Here is a 23,312-nt window from a genome sequence, read left to right as displayed (position 1 = left end):
AACAAGTAAACCAGTGAAGAAATGGGCAAAAGACATGAATGGACACTTCTCCAAAGAAGACATCCAGATGACCAACCGGCACATGAAAAAATGCTCCACATCACTCATCATCAGGGAAATACACATCAAAACCACACTGAGATACCACCTCACACCTGTCAGAATGGCTGACATTAACAACTCAGGCAATGACAGATGTTGGCGAGGATGCGGAGAAAAAGGTTCTCTTTTGCACTGCTGGTGGGAATACAAACTGGTGCAGCCACTCCAGAGAATAATATGCAGGTTCCTCAAAAAGTTAAAAATAGAACTACCCTATGACCCAGCAATTGCACTACTAGGTATTTATCCAAGGAATACAGGTGGGCTGTTTCAAAGGGACACATGCACCCCAATGTTTATAGCAGCTTCTATTGACAATAGCCAAAGTATGGAAAGAGCCCAAATGTCCATTGATAGATAAATGGATAAAGAAGATGTGCTGTATATATATATACATATATATGTATATATATGTATATATATATGTATACGTATATATGTATATATATATATACGTATACATACATATATATACGTATGTATATATATATGATGCAGTATTACTCGGCAATCAAAAAGAATGAAATCTTACCATTTGCAACTGTGTGGATGGAACTGGACGGTATTATGCTAAGTGAAATTAGCCAGTCAGAGAAAGACAAATATCATATGACTTCACTCATTGGAGGACTTTAAGAGACAAAACAGACGAACATAAGGGAAGGGAAGCGAACAGAATATAAAAACAGGGAAGGAGACAAAACATAAGAGACTCTTAAACATAGAGAACAAACAGAGGGGGAGGAGGGGTTGCTGGAGGGGTTGTGAGAGGGGGGATGGGCTAACTGGGTCAGGGGCTTAAGGGATCTACTCCTGAAATCATTGTTGCACCATATGCTCACTAACTTGGATGTAAATTATTAAAAAAAAAAAAAAAGTAAAGATAAAATAATAAAAGAAAATAAAATTTAAAAAAAGAAGATGATACCACAGAGCATTAACAAGACTTTCACTGTTTTGGTTACCTTCTGGAACTTTTGGAGGATGTTAGAGTGGCATGCCATGTTCTCATTCTCTCCCTCAGGGGACTATATTCCACATCAGGTGCAAACCTGGACTAAGCACTATCGAGCCTCAGAAACCAGCACCATCCCGGCGATGGAGAGGCTCATCCAATGGCTGCCGCGCCATCTTCCCAGGCAACAGAAGACCACACTGGTGCATGGGGACTTCAGGTAGGCATGGCTGTGAGGAGGAGTGAATACCTAGACGTGGAAAATGATGGGCAGGGCCCTTGAAGCGGAAATCAAACAGCTAGTCTGAACCCAATTTATAGTTGAGAATTCTTCACAGAGGATCTCCTTGTGCGTGCCCTTTTAAGGCATGGTTTCTCCATCTTGGCCTCTTGACATTTGGGGCCAGAAAATTCGTTATGATGGGGGGCTGTCTTGTGCAACAGTGGGAGTTATTACAGCCCCTAGGTTTGAAAGTGCAAGTGTGTGCTCCAGTTACTACGACTGCATAAAAGACTCCTCCAAAACCGCATGGCCGTAAACAGCGATGGCAGTTATTTTGCTCACGAAATCTGCTGTCTGGGGACAGGATAGCTGGTTTCAACTGGGGAGGCTGTCAGGCTGGGGGCCGGACTCTCCTGAAGGCTCACTCACATGCCTGGCACTGGGGCAGAGAAGACTGAGCTGGGCTCCCTGGGCCTCTCTTTGGTCTCCCACGTGGTCCCTCCAGCATAGCAGCTTCTGGGCAGCTGGACTCCTTACCTAAGTGGCTCAGGGCTGCAAACGTGTGTGTTCCAAGAGAGAGGGCTGACTGGGAGCTGGTCACCTTTTCTGAGCTGGTCTCTAGAGTCTCTTAGCATCACTTCCACCTGCATTATATTTGTCAGAAGCCAGTTGCCTCAAGCAGCAAAGAATTAGACTCTTCCTTTTGTGTAAGAAGTGTCAAAGAATGTACAGACCTGTTTTAAATCCATCAGAGGGAAGGAGGAAGGACGAGAACCCAGAGAGGTCACTCTGTGGAGAGGGCTCCTGGACCACAGCTCTTATGGCCCTTGGGAGAGGAATATAGCGTCCCTCACCTATCTGCCTCCTTCTTGTCTCCTGCTGATGTCCTCATTGGCTGAGCCCACCTGAGCCATAGGGCAAGGGAGCCAGTGGACGTGGGCACTGAGGGGCTCATAGGGTTGGGAGTGCATTTGCAGGGGCAAATGGAAGACACCCAGCACAGGACACACCCCTAGCACTCAGTTTCCTCAGAGCTGTCTTTCCATTCCTTTTGTGGCTTATTCAGGCTGGACAACCTGCTGTTCCATCCAGAAAAGGCCGAGGTGCTTGCCGTCCTTGACTGGGAACTCTCTACCTTAGGCGACCCCCTTGTGGATGTAGCCTCCAGCTGCCTGGCTCACTACTTGCCATCCAGTTTTCCCGGGTCCCTGCTGCGAGGTAGGAACAGCTAAGGGAGAAGAGGGAACAGGGCAGCTCCATACTCAAAGCACCTGAGGCACAGAAGTAACCGTGATCGGTTGGTGCATGAAATTGAGGTCCTGGTGGTTTGGCTGGAAAATGCATTCCTGCCAGTGGAGGGAAATATGTGTAGGTGTATTTTAAGCGAGAAGGATGTGTGCATAGGCCCCTCCTATGTTTTTACTCAACTAATTTCTATCTAATTTTCTAAATAAAAAATACAAACTTATTTTAAAATGTTAGAGCCAACACAATAGCCAAAGTATGGAAAGAGCCCAAATGTCCATCGATGGAGGAATGGATAAAGAAGATGTGGTATATCTATACAATGGAGTATTACTCGGCAATCAAAAAGAATGAAATCTTGCATTTGCAACTATGTGGATAGAACTGGAGGCTATGATGCTAAGTGAAATTAGTCAGAGAAAGACAAAAATCCTATGACTTCACTCATATGAGGACTTTAAGAGACAAAACAGATGCACATAAGGGAAGGGAAACAAAAATCATATAAAAACGGGGAGGGGGACAAAACAGAAGAGACTCTTAAATATAGAGAACAAACTGAGGGTTACTGGAGGGGCTGCGGGAGGGGGGATGGGCTAAATGGGGAAGGGGCACTAAGGAATCTACTCCTGAAATCATTGTTGCACTATATACTAACTAATTTGGACGTCAATTTAAAAAAATAAAAAATTAAAATAAAATGTTAGAGCCAACAAATAACAAAAGGAAAAGTTAAAATCATCAATAGTCCCAGAGATGAGCACTGCCAACATTTTCATCTTTTGGTGTGTGTACATACATTTGTTTAAATGAAAATGTGATTATATGATTTTATGGCCTGTTTTTTTTTTTTCACTTAATTACATGTTTTTATGCCATTAAGTATTTCTTCTACAGCATCATTTTTAATGATGAAATAGGATTTTTTTGAGTAGAATTAATTTAATCAAGACATTTGACAAATGTCTTAAGACAAATACCTCAGTATCTCATTTGGATATTTAATTTTGTTTTCAATTTTTCTTTTACACTACCTCCCCCCAACCCTCACAAAAAAAGGCAGTGAACATCTTTGTGGGAGTATCTTTGCCTATATTATAAGGCGTACTCCGAACAAAGTCCCAGGAACAAGATATATTACATGCTTCTAAGCCATGAAAATGTTACCAATGAAGGAAATCAGTACACATTTCTGATTTGTTGTAATTATTTTTTTCAAAATTTGGCAGGAGCTTTCTTTCAATACCATTTTTTATCAAACGGCAGATGGAAAATCCTCTGCATCCACCCTGAACTGTGGCCCAGGTGGAAGTGGGGCCCCTCATTCCCCCCACTACTGCCAATTTAGTCTGAAACTTTTAAGGGCCAATTTGTGAATAGCTTCGTGCCAGGATCCCAGCAGGTGGGGGCGGAAGAGCTGCTGAAATAAGGAGCTGACCCTGTGAATTGCTTGTAACACTCATTTCCAAGGCAGGAAGCGATTTTCATAATTCAGATACCTGTGGCCACAAGGGAGCGTGTGGTCACTGCCCAGACATGGCTCTGTCTGTCGCCTCAGGTTTCAGTGACTGTGACTTCACTCAGCTGGGAATCCCTACTGCAGAGGAGTATTTCAGGATGTACTGTCTTCACTCGGGGATCCCTCCTACTGAGAACTGGAACTTCTACATGGCCTTCTCCTTTTTCCGCATGGCCGCGATCCTGCAGGGAGTGTACAAGCGCTCGCTCACAGGTAACGGGTGGCTCAGGACAGCCTGCCTGAGGGTCTGAGTCCCAACCACTCAGCTTCTCCCCCTAGAAACCCTCCTGTGACCAATTTGGCCAGAATTCTACAATATTCAGTTAACTCAACCATCTGTCATTAATAGCATATATATATATATGTATTCTTAAATTTTTTTTAACGTTTATTTATTTTTGAGAGAGAGAGACCGAGTGCAAGCAGGGGAGGGGCAGAGAGAGAGAGAGGGAGACAGAATCCGAAGCAGGCTGCAGGCTCTGAGCTGTCGGCACAGAGCTGGACACGGCACTCGAGCTCACGGACCACAATATCGCGACCAGAGCTGAAGTTGAATGCTTAACCGACCGAGCCACCCAGGCACCCCTATATGTATTCTTTAAAATATTTAAACTTAAAAAAAATTTTTTAATGTTTATTTTGAGAGAGAGAGTGTGCACATGTGCAGGCGCGAGGGGCAGAGGGGGAGAGAGAGAAAGAGAGACAGAGAGACAGAGACAGAAAATCCCAAGCAGGCTCCACACTGCCAGCACACAGCCCAATGTGGGGCTCCGACTCACGAACCGTGAGGCCATGACCTGAGCCCAAATCAAGAATCGGACGTTTAACCAACTGAGCCACACCCAGGCGCCCCAAACTTTAAAAAATTATTAACATAACATACAATTTTTTAAGTAAAAACTTACATGATAAGAATTCAGTCATAAAGAATACAAAATTATTTTCCTTTTTTCTCAGTACCATTTCTGAAACATAAACGCCACCCTTAAAAGTTTCATGGGTCCCCCAATTTGTTCTGTGTATCTATCTTCTCTCTTTCTCCAAGTTTCATAAAAATGTGATCATCCTACATGTATTTTTAGTACCTTCATTTTTAATTTTTTATGCTTAAGAATTCCTGTGAAATATTTATATATGTGTATATGTAGGATATGATATGTGTGTATATATAGGATATATACATACATATAATTATTATAGATATATACTTTACAACAACATAAAGTACATTCCTTGCTTTTATTTTCACTTATGTTAATTTTCACAATATTTCATAGAGACCTTCCCATATGAATATGTACAGATATACATCATTGTTTTTGATTTCTGTAGTATGTCCCATTGTATGGATGTAGTGTAATTTATTTAACCCATTCTCTTATCAATATATCTTTGGATTATTTGCACATTTAGCAAACACAGATAGTGGTTGGTGAACACCCTCTTCTGCACATGCGTCAATAAACCCAAAGGATAAATTCCCAGAATTAGAATTGCTAAGTTAAAGTCTGTGCATTTTAATTTTTTGTACATGTTGCCAAATCCCAGTAAGAGGATTGCTGAAGGAAGAAAAAAGATTACGTGTCTTCTTTGATGGTGCTTTTACATATATGGGAAAATGCTTTACTGAACTAGCTTGGAGTTCTAGATTATATCTTGTGTGTCTGAGCTTCTGGGAAGAAAAGTTCATTGTTGCTACTCAGAACTGACGGTTGAATTGAACGTGTATATAAATGTACCATCTATCTATCTATCTATCTATCTATCTATGTAAACACTCTAGTATTAATTTTAGATCTTGCGGGATAATAAATGAAATCATCTATATCCTAAATTATTTAAGATGATAGAAAAGCAGGTTATAGTTTGTTTCCTATGCAGAAAGGAACAGCAGAAAGCAGACAGAACCCGCCAAAAAGTCCTAGAAATAGTGACTAACCCAGTAGCATTCTGTACTCCCAGTTTTCGCCATGTCATCATCTCTAAATTCCATTCCCACCGGAAGGAGCCAGGACCGTGTTCAGGTCTAGGGCAGGCAATCTACAGATGAACCTGGAACACCTTGTCATATAGTAGGCTGTCGAAGACTACTCGGGTCATATCTAAAGGACTCAGGTACCAGCTCTCATGGGCTCCTAGTCGCTAATGACAGGACACTTTGAGCACCAGTAAGGATGAACTGAAATGGATGGGGAACACATCAAGTATGTTTAAATCCATGAGTAAAGAGTGACACTAAACCAGAGTCAAAGTCTCACTCACAAATTATGTGTCAGGCTAACAAAATAACTGAGGGAAAGTTTCTCTCTAGGGAAGTATCTCAGACAGAATGACAGAATTAGCGTATCACCAGTTTTCCACCCCTCTACATTAATGGGTCCAGAAAATAAGTATCCATGGTGCTAATGTCAGCAAGAGAGAAACAGCCAGACATTACATACCTCTTGATGCTTCCCCAAAAGTCAGACCTGGATCTGACCGAGCCGTAGTGCTAACTCCCAGCTTACAGGAGACAGAGGGTCAGAGGAGCACATTCAACATCAGCACTGAGGCACAGCCGCTCACAACATCCAGATTTGGGGACACTTCAGTTTCTTCAACAAATGAATGTCAGGGGAGAAAAGAAAAGATGAAAAGGGAACCTATAGATTGAAAGGGACTTAAAAGACACATCAGCCAGTTACAGTGTTTGGATCTTATTTAGATCCCTATTTGAAAAAACAAATTATAAAAAAAATTTACACGATAGTCAGTGAAATTTGAATTCTGACTGGATAGTTAGTGATATTGGAGTCATAGTTAACTTATTTTATTTTTATTTTTATTTTTATTTTTTTATTTGAGAGTAGAGAACACACATGAGTGGGGGGAGAGGAGCAGAGGTGGAGAGAGAATCTTTTTTTTAAGTGTGTTTTTTTTTTCACGTTTATTTATTATTAAGAGACAGAGAGACAGAGCATGAGCAGGGGAGGGGCAGAGAGAGGGGGAGACGCAGAATCCGAAGCAGGCTCCAGGCTCTGAGCTGTCAGCACAGAGCCCAACACGGGGCTCGAACTCACAAACTGTGAGATCATGACCCGAGCCAAAGTCGGTTGCCTAACCACTTTGCCTAACCACACCCAGGCGTCCCAAGTGTGTTTATTTTTGAGAGAGAGTGTACACATGTGCACATGCGTGTGGGGGAGGAGTGAGGGGGAGAGAGAGAGAGAGAGAGAGAGAGAGAGAGAGAGAGAGAATCCCAAGCAGACTCCACACTCAGCAAGAGCTTGTACAGGGCTCGATCCCATGACCCTGGGATCAAGACCTGAGCTCAGATCAAGAGTTGGACACTCCACCGGCTGAGCGTCCCAGGTAACTGGTTTTTAAGAGTGATGATGGTACTGTGTGCTCTTAAGTGCTATTAGACATAAATGAAATATTTACAGATGGCATGATCTAATGCTTGGGATTTACTTCAGAAAAATCTAAGGCAGTGAGGATGGGGACGACAGAGAATGAAACAAGATTGGCCATACTTTGATGATTGTTTAAGCTGAGTGGTAGACACTTCCAGATTCCTTAAACCCTTCACTCTATTTTTATATATCTTTGAAAGTTTCCAAAATTAAGACAAAAGTCAAGTCGAGAGAAACCCAGCAGTGGGTTTGCTAGTACAACGGGAACATCTTAGCTTCCAGGTCATCGACATCCTAAGCTTGGCGGCCACCTGTCGCCCTCAGCCAGGTTCCCGTATTCTAATGAGAAAGGCAGTTGGAGTAGGGGACTTGATCGTTCATTCACAAGGATCTGAACCTCTGCCAAGCCAGGTACTAGGAACCAGCAGTACGAAGTCGTGAGCGAAACAATGTTCAGAGAAAAGTCGGCACCCAGATGACTTCTAGTTTCACCCGCCCTGATCTGACGATAGGGGTCTCAATAAGCAGGAATTCTCGAAAACCGTATTTTTGCTTCCTCCAGAGAGCATTAGTTCTAACCAACCACTTCCCAGTTTTTGTTAGGGCTTCGCAATGAAAGCTAACCAGAAATATTTAATCAAGCAGAAGGGCTGTTGGGTCCATCAGGTGACGAACAGGCCTGACTGCCTGTAGACATTTTCTAGACGACGACTGTGTTCTCACCGGATCCTGTTCCAGTGCCTGCGGATAAGCTGAGTGGACTCTAAACGATCTCTTCTGGAGTCTCGACACCTGTAAACCCCATTGGTATTGCCGCCAATGGGCCTAACGGGAAGCCATTTGACAGTTTCCAAGGTCCTGTGTGCCACTGGCTTGGCTTCACGCTTCCCTCGGCTCGGAGGTAAAACACTCCAGCACACAGGAATACACATGTGCTGTCCTTACACGACTGCGTTCCTCCGATCCTGTTGGCGCTCCTTCCCCTCCCACCCGGGAAGCCAGCCAGACACACAGAGGAAGTGACGTAGTTTTCTCACATAAAACCGGGAATCCGTTTTTTGAAGAATAGTGTAATAATGTTACACGAGGGGAAGAAGAAACCCGGCTCTACGAATGCAAATATTATTTCTGTCTAAAAGCATTTTCCTGTTTGAAGAAGGGAGGAACTTGGTATCGCCCTGGAAGGTGGGGTTTGGAGAAGGAGCATTTGTTTCAAAGGCATTCTTGGTGGTGTTAGCTCATCACTGGGTGGGGAAGGGGAGAACCATGCCCAGAGCTGGGGGCGGAGGCCTCTGATTTGTAGTCGGCATGTGGGTGCTGACATTTAGGTTTCCGGTAGACGGCTGCTGAAATTCTAGAACGGAAGAAGTGCTTGTGACCACAGCTTAGGAAGGCTGCAGTCTCCTCTGCTGAGACGACATGTGGGAAAATACACAGAAGTAATGATAGCTTTAAGTCAGCCCGGGCTCTTATCGGCGACTTTCCAAGAGACAGAGCAGCACTCTGAGAGGGAGATCGACTTGAGGAGAGGAAAATGAAGAGAGCGCTTCGTATTCTCTGCTAGGAAAAGGAGGTCATTATGAAGGGCAGTGAGTTCAAGGGGGGGGTCTTGCTTGCACGGGGCATGTGCAGTCAGTAACAACGGGCTGGGGAGATGCAGCCCCTCGTGAGAGAGTGCCCATCTGCCCTCACTGCCCTCACAGTGACTCAGGGAAGGGGGCTGTCTGGTTCCCGACTGCCCCCCTCCCCGCCCCCCCAGGGCCTGGGTCCATGACCGCCCGGAAGGTGCTGAGTAAAGACTTGTCTGGCGGCCTGCCTTCTCTGCTATGTAGCACATGGATTTGGCTCCTGATCTGTAAGAACAGCATAATATCTTTAACACCAAAGCTTCGTGAAAATGGCTCCTTGGGGAAATTGGCTGTGGCAGGGACCAGAAGAAAAATAGGCCTCTGCAAAGATCCATTTATCGATACAAAGAGAATGAGGAAAACACAGTCTTTTTATTTTTTTTTTTTTAATTTTTTTTCAACATTTTTTGTTTTTTTTATTTTTGAGACAGAGAGAGACAGAGCATGAACGGGGGAGGGGCAGAGAGAGAGGGAGACACAGAATCGGAAACAGGCTCCAGGCTCCGAGCCATCAGCCCAGAGCCTGACGCGGGGCTCGAACTCACGGACCGCGAGATCGTGACCTGGCTGAAGTCGGACGCTTAACCGACTGCGCCACCCAGGCGCCCCAAACACAGTCTTTTTAGAATACAGAAATACTAAAAATAATCTAGGAGGGTTGGCTGTGAAGAAGCTCACTATAAGGAGACAATATACACGCTTCATGCAGGGATCTCGGATACAGTTCACTGAATGCAAGAAGCCACAGTGAAAAGACTGCACACCCTATGATGTGTATATTTACGTGACATTCCGGAAAAAACCAACTAGGGAAACAGAGATTTAAAAGGGGGTGGGGCGCCTGGGTGGCTCAGTCGGTTAAGCGTCTGTCTCTTGATTTTGGCTCAGGTCATGATCCCAGGGTCATGAGATCGAGCCCCTTGTCAGGCTCTGCACTGCACGTGGAGCCTACTTAAGATTCTCTCTCCTTCTCTCTCTCTCTCTCTCTCTCTCTCTCTCTCTCTCTAAAAGAAACAGAGATCACTGTTGCTGGGGCTGGGGCAAAGGGTTGTGTACAAAGGGACACCATGGAAATTTGGGGATGATGGACATATTTTGTATGTTGATGGCAGTGCTGGTTACCTGACTAAACTCACAGAACTATACACTTTTATAAAGAGGGCGTATATACACCGTACTTCAATTTAAAAAAATTGTTACTTTTTAAAAGTCTTGATGCATGTATTAAAAAAAAAAAAAAAGAGAAAGCAGTGAGAGCATAAGTGGAGTGAGTTCTGCAGGGCTGACACTGGCATTCATCTGCACAGAGTGGTGTCCAGAGATCTGTCGTTAACTTGGTCCCTGGGGACGGTTGTTACTGGTTTTGCAGCAAGAGCAGTCAGTCTAAGATGATGCAGGGCTTTCGATAGCCCCGTGGCGACAGCACAAGTGACTGGGGGTGTCCCTGGCTTCATTTAGTGCCTTGACGGAAAGAAGAGGTAAAGAGCAGGGAGCAGTCCAGATGAGCCTGACTCCTGGCTCCAAGCCCACTGCTGTCAGCTTGTGTCCGCTTCCTAAGACCCAGATTCTTTCTGTGAAGTGGGGATTAAAAGCATCATAATGCTTCGGGAATTCGATGAGCTATAATAATCCACGCAGAGCGCTTAGCTCTGTGTTTGGTATATGGCCAAGTGCTCAGCAAACGGTAGTGGCTGCTGACAGCATTCTTATTAAGGGTTGCTTGGGAGTAATCACTGTTTTTCTTTGCTTCTGCTTAGGGCAAGCAAGCTTTGTGGACACCGAACAAAGTGGAAAACTGCCTGAATTTATGTCTAACCTGGCATGGGATTTTGCCATCAAAGAAGGGTTCCGGGTTTTCAAAGAGATGCCAGCCACGAAACCATCAATGAGGTCCTATCACACTCAGGCTGGTCACAGTCCCTGCCGAGCACCTCAGGCGTGAGCAGTTATATCCCCTTTACAGAATCTTCCCCGGCTCATGCCTCAAAGGGAACTCTGGTTCTCTCTCCAGAGGGCCTTTCCCCACCAGTCAGGGAGCTGTATCAGTGACTAAAGCCATGACATGTGTACCCCGCTGAGTCAGAGCTTATGGAGTCACCAAGCCTCAGCAGAGGGATGGACCGCTTCCCTGCTGATTGAATATCTCAATGGAAAGCAGCGTATTGAGAGTTGGTAAGATGTCATTAACATGGTGGAACCCCAGCTCACTGACCAGACACGTCTGTTCCCCTCCTAAGCAGTGAAGAGGCAAGAGGGCTGTAATGAATTATCTTTGTTTTTCCATCATCATCAGGAAAAGCTAGCTCTAGATTACTCGGTTTCCACTTCATTGCTTTCTCTGTGTGACCGTGTCATGGCCAGATACCTCAGCCCAGGCACAGGAACACCAGGTCTGTGGGTGGTTCATGCCCCCAGGACAGGCGGGCTTATTTTGTGCATATGTGAATTATGTAAATTTGAAACACGGTGATATAAAATACATCAGTTAATAAAGCCTCTTATTTTTAAAAGGTTTAATTACTTATTTTCAGAGAGAGAGAGAGAGAGAGAGAGAGAGAGAGAAACCTTGCACATACAGGGGAGGGCAAAGAGAGGGAGAGAGAATCCCAAGAGTCTCCACGCTCTCAGTGCAGAGCCTGACGTGGGGCTCAATCCCATGAATTGTGAGATCATGACCTGAGCCGAAACCAAGAGTCAGATGCTCAACTGCCTGAGTCACGCAGGTGCCCCAATAAAGTCTCTTTAAAGAACCCATAATGTCAAAAGTAAAGGGCTAAAGTCAACTGTAAACTGTGTTTCAGCCATTGAACAGAGTGACACTAGTTTAGCTGATAATGGAAATACCTGCTTGTTCTTTGTCAGGGTGAGTCTTGGCTTGTGTTAGTTTTTAAGTTATTTGAGATCTTCAGGAGCACACATTTTGCAGCCATCATCTTTTTTTCTTTTAATTTGTTTTTAACGTTTATTTTTGGAGAGAGAGACAGAGACAGAGTGCATTTCCTTTTCCAATGCTTCCGTGCCCTTGATGGAGAGAGAGAGACGGAGAGAGAGAGACGTGCCCTTTAGAGAGAGAGAGACAGAGACAGAGCATGAGCCGGGGAGGGACAGAGAGAGGGAGACACAGAGTCCGAAGTAGGTTCCAGGCTCTGAGATGTCAGCACAGAGCCCAAAAAGGGGCTCAACCATGAGATCATGACCTGAGCCGAAGTCGGACAATTAACCGACTGAGCCAGCCAGGCGCCCCAACCATCATCTACTTTTTAAGAAAATGGCATTATCACTTTTTTTCTGGTTACAAACCTATTGCAAAACCACCACAGCTCAAACATGACGAGAGTAAGAAGAGTTCATAACATAGAAAGAGCTCTCTAAAATCCCCTGCCCTCTGAGATCATCGCTGTCAACAGCTCGGCATATTAGGCTCCCAGCTGCTTTTCTCTATTACATACTAACATATCATTCCTATGTTGTAATGGGATTGTTGTATACATTTGAGTCTCCCACTTGCTTATTTAATTTAATGACATGTCAGTGCCTGGAGATGGACCTTCTAGGGTTTCTGCAGTGTGGGTGTACGCAATTTGTCTACCCTCCCCCTGGCTGAGGGATCCCATTGGTGTCTCAGTAGGCTAGGTCACTGGATCACTTAAGCAGAGAAGGACATTAGCTAGCTGCTGACATGGATAAGGAGGCTGAAGACCCAGCTTTAGAAGCCAAGGGAAGGCAGGCTGCAGGGGGTGTAGCCCAGGCTGTCATAAAAGCAGCCAGCTGGCTGGGGAGATCTCAGGAAGCTTCCTCAGGACTCCGACTCAAAACTTTGAGATGGGAATTTTCAGCTGGCCGGGGAGCAGGGGAGTAGGTCTCATGGCCTCGCCTTTATTGCCTGGAAGCAGGGAGAAGGAGGGCATGTCTGGCACCCTTCACTTTCTGCAGTAGGAGACTATACCTTGATCCCACTAAAATTTATGTAATGAAAGAGTCCTCCAGAATAAGAAGCGGGTTTGGATCCTTTGCAAGCAAGGTGCATTGAATGCTCTCACATACTTCTGTGTACATTTATTGTTTCTACAACAGGATAAATTCTTTGAAGTAAAAACACTGTCCAAGAATGAGACTATTTAGTGTTTTAATAAACATTGCCAAGGGTTTTTTTGCAGATTTAAAAATTTTTAAGTAATCTCTACATCCAACATGGGGCTCAAACTCACAACCCCGAGATCAAGAGTCACACGCTCCACCGACTGAGCTCTCCAGGCGCCCCAAATATTGCCAACTTTTGATCACGAAGGTGCTTACTGCTCTAGGCTCCCATCATTAACGTGTGAATTGCCTCTCCCCTCCATGGCTGGCCAGAACATTTCAGGCTCTCACATGTGATGTAAGCCCATCAAGGGCATGGAAGCATTGGAAAAGGAAATGTGCACACAGCAAACACCTCCAGACTCTAAAAGGAATGCTGAGGAAAAACCGAGATTAGGGATCATTTTACTTCCAGTTATACCTGAATGGGAACATCATGGAGATTTGTGGGCAAAGCAGTGAAACTGTAGCTCAAGGCTTTTATCCCAAGTGTGGTTACTCCCGTAAATGGGAAGACATACGTAGCCACTTACGGTGTATTTCACAAATCCTGTGAGGTAATAAGCATTGTTAACCTCGATTTACAAGTAAGGAAATGGATGTGTCCAGGAACACAGCTAGGAATAACAGTGCCTGGATTCATGTCCAGATCTGCTGGGCTCAAATGCTGTGGGTTCCCCCACACAAACACAGGGAGATGATTAGATCCATTTCCTTATTCTGCCTCTTCAGAACTCCTGTGTTTCTTCTCCTGCCCTATCCTGCTTTATTTGTTCAATAAATCTGCCCTTTTTCTCCTTGGTAATTGCACTCTGAGCTAATCAGCTTAATACAAACAATGAGACAAGTGCAGGTACGGATCCTGGAAGTACGTCATTAGACCAGGCTCAGTATAAATGCAAAAGTCAGGCCAGCTGGTGTCCTCCCAGTGAGAAGAAGTGATGCTGATTATATTCACAATCGCTAACATTTAGTGCAGCCTGTCTGCTTCTGTGTCAGACACTTTGTATTCTACAGGTCATCTCAGATAATCTTTTTTTTTTTTTTTTTAAGTTTATTTATTTATTTAGAGCAGGGGCAGACAGAAGGGAGAGAGGGAATCACTGTCTGCGCAGAGCTCGATGCAGGGCTCGAACCCACGAACCATGAGATCGTGACCTGAGCCAAAATCGAGAGTCAGATGCTTAACTGAGCCACCCAGGTGCCCCTCATCTCATTTCATCTTTACAGCAACCCAGATGAGTGGGCATTGTGGACACTGATTGGGTTTGGGCAGCCTAGTGTTCATTCTTCTTTCTCGGTACAGCACCCCAGTTTCATTTGGGGGCATTCCTTCCCCTCCTTTGGATACAGTGGCAGTACTGTCAGTCCGGGTGCCAGCCCAGCCCTCCTTGGGCAAGAAGTGGGCACATGAGCCAAGCTAGGCCAGCCAGGCTCTCTGGAATTGGGAGAATGAACAGTATTTTCAAGAAAAAAACTTGGCACTCATTCATTCCATAGCAGTGGGGCCCCGGCAGGACTGTTGAGTATCCTGTCCTGTGTGACCCTCTAGGGTACCTGGATCCCTGTTTATTTCTGAGCTTCATTCTCTAACCTGAGCTCCTGGTAACCTTTACACTCGGTTCTTTTTCCCCCTCTTAGTTAGCCACAGTCAGTTTCTATTGCTACAACTCAATAGTCCTGACTGATAGGTGGGTAGTCATGTCCCATTTCACAGATGGAGAAACTGATTCCGTGGCTTGCCCAGCCAGGTGTGGCAGGGCTGACTCTGAACCAGGTAGTCTGACTGAAGGCCAGAGTTCCTGAACCCCAGGCTAGACTTCCTAGTTACTTGCCCGGGAGCTATGTTGAAAATTCTGGGGTTACTTGTCCAGGGAACAAAACTGCCCCTCAAAGGAAGCTGGTTCAGGGGCTGTCCCCATGCACCACATCACAGCAGCCACATGTACTGGGCTTCTGTGAGTCTTCAGCCCCCACAGTTCCTTCTCTGTCGTCTTTCAACAAAGGAGGTCCATGGTGGGGCTTCTGGAAGAACTTCCATGAGGGTGTCAGAGGGCGACTTGACTCGGAGGGAGCCCTTGCTCACACTTCCAGGGTATTTGAAGTTTTGAATATGGACATGGGAGTCACCATTATGCCTTCTCTTCTTGTCAGATACTTAATTGTTCTGCTCCAGATACACGGAGCTTCTGGTGCAATATGGCCCCAGGAGCAAACCCACTGACCGATACTGTCACCAGAAGGGAAGGCTGGCTCCTATTTTGCTATGACCCAGCCCCTGGCACCTGCTTGGGGCACCACCCCCTGGAGCTCTTCCTCATTAGACCAGATCCCTGTGGGGCCCCACTGGGTGCAGGGAGCTGGGGTGGGGCTGGGTGGGAGGTTGAGAAGGGGGATAGGGAGGGGGCCCTGCCAGCTCTAGGCCGGCGTGCTCTCGGGGTGCCTCATTAGTTCTCTTCCGACCTAGAGGAGGGGGGTTTCCATGTCACAGATGGTCACAAGGGATGGATCTCGGGCATTTGGCCTGAAATTCATTTTTCAGTGACACTTCCATGGGTCTGTATTGATAAGTGCATCTCTGCCCTGCTGTTGCCTGGAAACAGGATGCAAAGGAGATTCTGTCTCTTCGCTCCCAGCAGAGGCAGCAAACCCTTCCTCAGTGCCCCCCCCACCCCCCCCACCCCCGCCTGCTGTGAGATCAGGTGCTACATCACAGCAGCTAGTGATAATCCAGCCCTTCATCATGCAGGAACTTTGCAGGGCCCTCTTTAAATGCTGTATGCACCTCACCTCCCAGGAGGTACAAATTGCCATCCCTGTCTTACAGAGGGGAAAACTAAGACCAGGAAGTGACTTGAGTCACTTGCCTAAGGTACTAGCCCCCTGCTCGCATGTAAACCCGGAGTGAAGGGTTGGCCTGATTCAGAACCCTTTGCCCATTATGTTGATGGAGCCCGTGGGGACAGCAGGACATGATAAAGTAGCAGCTTTCAGCCTCTTGTGTCTAAATTATATTTTGAACTGTACATGGTTAAAAAAAAATTTTTTTTTTAATTGCTCTTATGATGTTGGATTCCTTCCTCACTGGGACAAAAACCAATAGCTCTCACTTCTGGTTAGGAGCCTGCACGTACTCATCTGATTATGTGAAGTCTTAATGAGCTCTATCTGCTTGCTGGCATTGGCTCTCCTGGGCCAGGACTGCGTCTGCAAAGAGAGCCGAGGGCCCCAGGTGCCAGATGAGAGGGTCTGCCTCTCTCCTTTCCCTGGATTCCCCGCTGCCAACTCGGTGTGTTTATGGGAAAAAAAGACCCGTGTGCCCCAAGCCACTGGCTTCATGCTCTTGGTTCCCACGATACCCCGGGGACAAAAATCATCCCGTCTCTGACACAGTCGGGGCTAGAGGACGCTCCAGGTTAGCACCCGGGAGCAGCTCGACTCTGTGTGTGGGTCTGGCCCGGGGAAGTGGCTTTGGGCAGCCCGCGCTCTAGCTCAGGACACAAAACCTCCAAGGGTATGACGACATTGGGAGGGTCACACGCTCCTGCATGTGATTTCCATACGTGAATATCAACTGCCAGGCAAATTTCAGACTGGTATTCATACTCTTTTTTCCCTTTTCTGAACTTAGAAGATAAGCAAGAATCTGAGGTGAGGAGGCCACACAGGACGGAGAAGTGCACTGCAAAGCTTGTCTTCTAGATCCCAGCGGACAGCTGACCTCCGGGCCTGGAGCGCCTCCCACAGAGCCTCTTTCTCTCCACTAACAGTATTCACATTTTTATTTTCAGTGTTTCCAGAGGATCACTACAGTGGTAGTCACACCCCACCAAGGATTTCAGTTCAAGGTAGAGTGATAACGTTTTAGAGAAGGAATGGCAAAATATGCATGTAACATTATAAATCTGTGATTTATTGTCCCTCTTTAATAGGCTCCTTCCTACCCTCCCTTCCCCTTCAACCATGTCCCAGTTAGAAGGCTGAGTAAAGGACAGGAATGTTGCCAGCAGGTGACCTGAACTGAGGCAAGGGATAAACACACCCAAGGGAAACAGGTAGACAGACTGCTCCGTGGGAATCGCCTGGGGGTTTCAGTGGCCACGGCGGGTGAAGTCCTGTTTGAGCAGAGGGGACATGCCTGAGGAGAATACTGGGCAGGCTGGGCTTCGAGATTACCCAGAGAGGACTGAATCCCAGCAGCATCCACTGATGCATGCGGCTAACTGGGTACTCAGGGAGGGTCCTGGCGCTCAGGAAAGCCCACACTGAGTGCTTTCGTGTGTGCCCGCTCTGACCCAGAGCCACCTGTCTGTTTTGCCATTGGACCTCAAATCCTCACTGTTTTCTGAGAGCACTTAGCAGGTGAAACAAGATGATGTTCTTGCCAAGAAGCTGCGACCCTGTCTTTGCTTTGCATCTGTTACTTTTGAAGTTGGAAATTCAGAGCAGAATGGGTCTCACTCTGTCGAGGTGATCAGAAGGAAAAGGCCAGCCTCTATGGCAGCGGAGGGCAGGTTCCAAGGTCCAAAGGGTCATGGGCTGGTGAGGACCACTTCTGCTCCTAGCTTATCTTCAAAATTCAGACACCAGAGAGAACCCATATTGGTGGTTTTTGTCCCTGGGGTTCTAGTGTCTAGCCCTAATCACCCTTCTTGCCCAGCGTGTCCACAGAAAACTTTATTCTTTGATCCCCTCCAAGGTTGGAAGCCCACACAAAAGAGAGAGCTGTTGCTGGGAATGGTAATTCAAATCAGTGGCAGCGATTTCACAAAAATGAAGCAAACCCTTGAGACCAAACAGACGTCTCACAGGAATCTCTGTACCAAGAAAAAAAGGCCGTCCAATGTGTTTGGACTACCGAGCAAACCTTCTATGTTTGAGTCGACCTGTTTGAGTTGAAGCTGACTAGTTCTTTTTTCTTTCAAAAGAAAGTGCTCCTCACAACTCAACACCAAAAACCCACAAATAATCCAATTAAAAATGGACAGAAGACATGAACGGATATCTTTCCCAAGAAGACATCCAGGTGGCCAAGAGACACGTTAAAAGATGCTCAACACCACGGGAAATGCAAATCCAAATCACAATGTGATACCACCTCGCACCTCTCAGAATGGCTAAAATCAACAACACAAGAAACAACAGGTGTTGGCAAGGATGCGGAGAAAGGGGAATCCTCTTGCACTGTTGGTGGGAATGCACACTGGTGCAGTCGCTGTGGAAAACAGTATGGAGGTTCCTCAAAAAATTAAAAATAGAACTACCCTATGATCCAGTAATCACACAACTGGGTATTTACCCAAAGAATACAGAAACACTAATTCAAAGGGATACATGCCCCCCCATGTTTTATAGCAGCAGTATTTACAATAGCCAAACTATGGAAGCAGCCCAAGTGTCCATCGACTGATGAATGGATATAGAAGATGTGGTGTATATATACAATGGGATATTATTCAGCCATAAAAAGAATGAAATCTTGCCATTTGCAATGGACAGAGCTAGAGAGTATAATGCTAAGAGAAATCAGCCAGAGAAAGACAAATACCATATAAGTTCACTCATATGTGGAATTTAAGAAACAAAACAAAGGAAAAAGACAGAGAGAGAGACAAACCAAGAAACAGACTCTTAACTATAGAGAACAAACTGATGGTTACCAGAGAGGAGGTGGGGGGGGGGGGATGAGTGTAATAGGTGATGGGGATTAAAGAGTACACTTATCAAGGGGCATCTGGTTGGCTCAGTTGGCAGAGCACGTGACTCTCCATCTTGAGGTCATGAGTTTAAGCCCCATGTTAGGCATGGAGCCTAATTAAAAAAGAAAAGATTTCACATCATGATGAGCACTGTGTAATATATGGAATTGCTGAATCACTATATTGTGCACCTGAAATTAACGTAACACTGTATGAGAATATCCTGGAATTAAAACGAGAAAAAAACACAAACAAAAAAATAAAGAAAAGAAAGTGCTCCTCTCTAAGGGCTCGGGTATGGTACTTCAGCCCCATCCTGTGCTGAAACTCAGACCAGCCTTCCCACAGAGCTGTTTGATCACACATGTCAGAAGTCTTCAGAAGGGGCACAGCACCAACGTGGCAGTTCCACTCGTAGGACTTGGGCATCAGGGAATAAACAGGAGTCAACAAAAGATGTGACAATAGAGGGTTCACTTCAACACCGATTGTAAAGGCAAAATGTTGGGAACAACCTATAAGGAGATCAACTGGAGGCTGGTCAGGTAAATCCAGGTACGAGCTGCAGTGAAATTCCAAAATGATGCTGGAGGAACCTATTTCTTAACAAAGATGTTCACTATATGCTCTTAAATGGAAAAAAAAAAAAAAGCAGGCTACAAAGCAATATATAGAGTATGACCCCATTTTTGTAAAAAAAAAATATATATATATATATTTATATGTGTATGCATACAAAAAGTCTAGAAGGACATCCACCATGTAACTAGAAGGGACTAGATGATTGGTATATTCTTATTTTCTCCCTTAAAAAAAAAAAGGTTTAATTTATTTATTTGTTTAAGTAATCTCTATACCCAACATGGGTCTTGAACTCACAACCCTGAGATCAAGAGTCATAGGCTCTTCCAACTGAGCCATCTGGGCACCCCTTTCTCTTTTTTTATTTGAAAAGTATACTTTTTCTACCATGAGATACATTATTTGTGTAATTGTTTTTAGTTTTAAAAAAGAGAAAAAATTAAAAAAAAAAAAAAAAAAGAATCCCTTACAACCTTTTCTACTTGCTTGTGAGTTTCAGGCTCTAGAATCCCCACTGCAATAACCGACCACCAGGGGGCTCTGGCACCCCAACCTTGCTCCCAAGCACCCTGTGGAGGTGAAGCTGGGCCACAGTGAGAGTGGGCATACTCCGCCTGTGAGGAGCCCACAGTCACTACCTCATTTCCAGAAGGTCTGGGCCAGATGCCAGTTCAGATCTAAAAACACTGTTCCAGGGGTGCCTGGGTGGCTCAGTCAGTTAAGCGTCCGACTTCGGCTCAGGTCATGATCTCAGGGTTGAGCCCGCGTCAAGCTCTGTGCTGCTGACAGCTAGGAACCTGGGGCCCGCTTCAGATTCTGTGTCTCCCTCTCGCTCTCTCTGACCCTCCCCTACTCACACTCTGTCTCTCTCTCTCTCTCTCTTAAAAATAAACATTAAAAAAAATTTTTTTTAAACACTGTTAGGCCTGGCAGCCAGGCCTGCCCAGGGGGGCTGAACCACTGGAGGAAAGGGATTCCTGGAAGTAATTTGTGCAGCTACCATGGTGACTAGCTCCACAGTGCACGTGAATATTGTCTGTGTCTGGATCTTCTCCCTGAAAACTGCCTGTGTGTGCCTCCACTATCTCCTCTGCAGGGCACCGGTGCCACGCCCACGGGCTGCCTCTCCTGTGTCCAAGGGTGAAGTCCGCAAGGCCTTCGGAAGCCCCTGGCAGACATCCATCGCCCGGTGGCTCGTGGAGATGCAGCCTGCCCGGCTGCTGGGGCAGAAAGCCGCCCACCTCATGGATGTGGCAGGGGATAAGACGGGAGGCTGAGGGGCCCCACGGATAATAAGGGCTTAGGCTGGGGTGAGGAAATCCATCCTGGGAATCTTAGACATTGACTCTTCCTTCCCCGTTCAGGAAATCATGGAGAAAAAGCTTGGCTCCTTGACACTAATAACTTTGCTTTAATTCTGCTTGGAAGTATTTAGGCAGCTTTTCAAAACTGGGAAAGAGACAAAGAGTTCTGAACTTTCTGTTTACTGGCCTGGTGAACTTCTGTCCAAGACAATGGGCCAATGCATCCATGTGCCCCCCCGCCTCCCCGCCCCCTTATGCCCGCTTTAGCTGTGTCCAGCCTGGACTTCCAGGCCTCGTTGGTGCAGTGTCAGGCAAACCGCACCAGCAAAGGAACTAACCAAAAGAGAAAATTTATTTTCAAGCATGACATGATTCCTTAAGCAGATCTTTCCGAGTACTTCTCATGGGCAGGCACGATGCCCACATTGACCCTTCCTTCTCCAGCTCTTCACGGGGCAGCCTCTGCCCCTTAGCTGAGAGGCCTCAGTGGTTGGGGAGGGCAGCCCAGGCTCGAGTTCCTGGTTCCCTGGCACTCTAGTGCCAGATACGGAGGAGGCTCTCAGGGGCCTCCCTCGAACGCCTGACCCAGGGCAGATCCTTGTGGCTCAGTTCCTCAGAGTCCTGGCTGGCCGTAGGCCATTGTCAGGTTGGAGACCGAGCTGGCTGTGACCCTGAGGGAAGCATGTGCCCCTCCACGTGCTGCCTTCTGTGTGTGCTGGTGGTGCTCCCTATCATCTGGGAAAACATCCACATTCCCACGTTTCCGAGCCTGTCCTTGGCTGAGCACTTGCTCACACAACATCCTGAGTCACCCTCGCAGTCACCACCACCGAAGCCTCCACCCCATCTCACTAGATGCTGGGCATACTCCACGCACCAGGCGGGGGCTGCCTTACAGAGCTTGTGGTCCAGCGGGACCTCAGGTCTCTGCTCTGAGCTGTTGTTTCTACTCCTTGTAAAGCTGATTTTTCTTCCAAGCGGTCTGCCCTCAGGTTGTGCCCTTCTAACCACATCTCCTCGTCCTTGCAGGTTGCAGCTTTTCTTTTTAATTTTTTTTAATGTTTGTTTATTTTTGAGAGGGAGAGAGAGAGAGAGCACGGGCGTGCGCGCAAGTCGGGGAGGGGCAGAGAAAGAGGGAGACACAGACTCCGAAGCAGGCTCCAGGCTCTGAGCTGTCAGCACAGAGCCCGACACGGGGCTCGAACTCACGAACCTTGAGATCATGACCTGAGCCGAAGTCAGATGCTTAACCAACCGAGCCACCCAGGCACCCCAGGAGGCTGCAGCTTTAGATATTGCCATGATGAACATACCAGGTGACTGATGGCACTGTTCCGGTGAGCACAGACTGTGGACTGCTGGCTCGTTTGAACTCTTGTCTTCAGCTGCCCAACATGTCAACTTGGTCCGCTGCTTATTGTGACACGATCACTATGCAGGTGATTTCTGTTTCCCCCTGGAACCAACCCTAAAAGGGGGACCCACTCCTACCCCATTTAATGTGAGGAAACAGAGGCACAGAAAAATGAAATGACTTGTCTAGGTCACTCAGCCTGCAAGTATCTGATCTCAGATTTTTGGGAACCTAGGTCCCCATTACAACAAAGCTCGGCCTCCTAATCATTCAGTGATGCCTCCTTCCCAAATCTTAACCTGGAGATTTCCTGGCATCAGAAGTCACCTAGTGGAGTGGATTTGGGGAGTCTGGTGTCCATGGGGATGGCAGGTGTGGCCCCACCTGAAGTTTTCCAGAACATGCAGGTGTCATGCAGGTGTCAGACATCCCTAGGAAAATAGCTGTTATGAGCGGTTCTGAGCCATTACGAGCAGGCCCTTGTTCCTGGGGCCCTTAGGGATAGGGGCTCACCCAGGGTTCCTCCTTCCCGCCTTGGGTCTTCCAGGCCTTCGGAGGAGCAGGGCTGAGCACTAACTACCTCTCGGCTCAGTTCTTCGCCGGGGCCCCTGTGCTGCCCTTTGCCGACAGCCTTGATGAGGTGCAGCGGGCAGCGGTGGCCAAGGTGGAGTCTAAGTGCCGCCTTCACGTCACCAGGACTGTAGCAGTGGGACCTGTGTTGTTGTGCCTGCCCACAACTTTAGGTGACGTGCCCTGGAAGGTGTGGTATGTGTGATTCTTGCACCCTGCCCGGCAGCTCCATCCTGGGACAGTCACTGGGAACTCAACCTTTTTGGGGGCCCACAGAAGACATTTCTGTGACTTTGCTGTTTCAGGCAAGGAGGAAGGGGATTCGCTGTGAGCTGAATGGGTTTCATACAGAGCCTGGAAAGCTGGGTACCAGACTGCGTGCCAGACTGGGAAGTCGATGCCTCCTTTCTGTCTGGCAGTAGGGTGTAAAGGCTGCGGGAATCCGGACAAATATTAGGAGCCCGGCTGGGGCAGTGTGACTGTGGGCTTCCTGCCCCTTAGGGTCCTCCCCAGCAAGCATGGGGCAGCCATCACTGGCCACAGCCTAAGGACCCAGGGCTACAGCACTCCTGGGAAAATGAAATGAACCAAAATCATGAAGCCACTGGCATCTGATTTTCTTCGTTTGAATGTCCATGGCCCAGAACACTAATTAA

At 46.7% G+C, this 23,312-nt stretch overlaps 1 protein-coding gene across 2 annotated transcripts in view; it reads left to right on the top strand.

Annotated features, from left to right (window-relative positions):
• Positions 1-11,577, top strand: part of ACAD10 (acyl-CoA dehydrogenase family member 10) — a 43,001-nt gene extending 31,424 nt beyond the window's left edge. For both annotated transcript variants that reach the window (XM_058691681.1, XM_058691680.1), the window contains 4 exons: positions 1,127-1,277; positions 2,347-2,498; positions 4,084-4,257; positions 10,825-11,577. In XM_058691681.1, the coding sequence (XP_058547664.1) occupies positions 1,127-1,277; positions 2,347-2,498; positions 4,084-4,257; positions 10,825-11,009 (662 nt within the window). In that variant the 3' untranslated portion in view covers positions 11,010-11,577. The remainder of the gene's footprint in view (positions 1-1,126; positions 1,278-2,346; positions 2,499-4,083; positions 4,258-10,824) is intronic.
• The last annotated feature ends 11,735 nt before the right edge of the window (positions 11,578-23,312 follow it).

The sequence above is a fragment of the Neofelis nebulosa genome, chromosome 11, assembly GCF_028018385.1.
Source record: "Neofelis nebulosa isolate mNeoNeb1 chromosome 11, mNeoNeb1.pri, whole genome shotgun sequence".
In the NCBI taxonomy this organism is placed as follows: Eukaryota; Metazoa; Chordata; class Mammalia; order Carnivora; family Felidae; genus Neofelis; species Neofelis nebulosa.
Note: the sequence above shows the minus strand (reverse complement) of the source record. Positions and strands in the feature narration are given on the sequence as shown.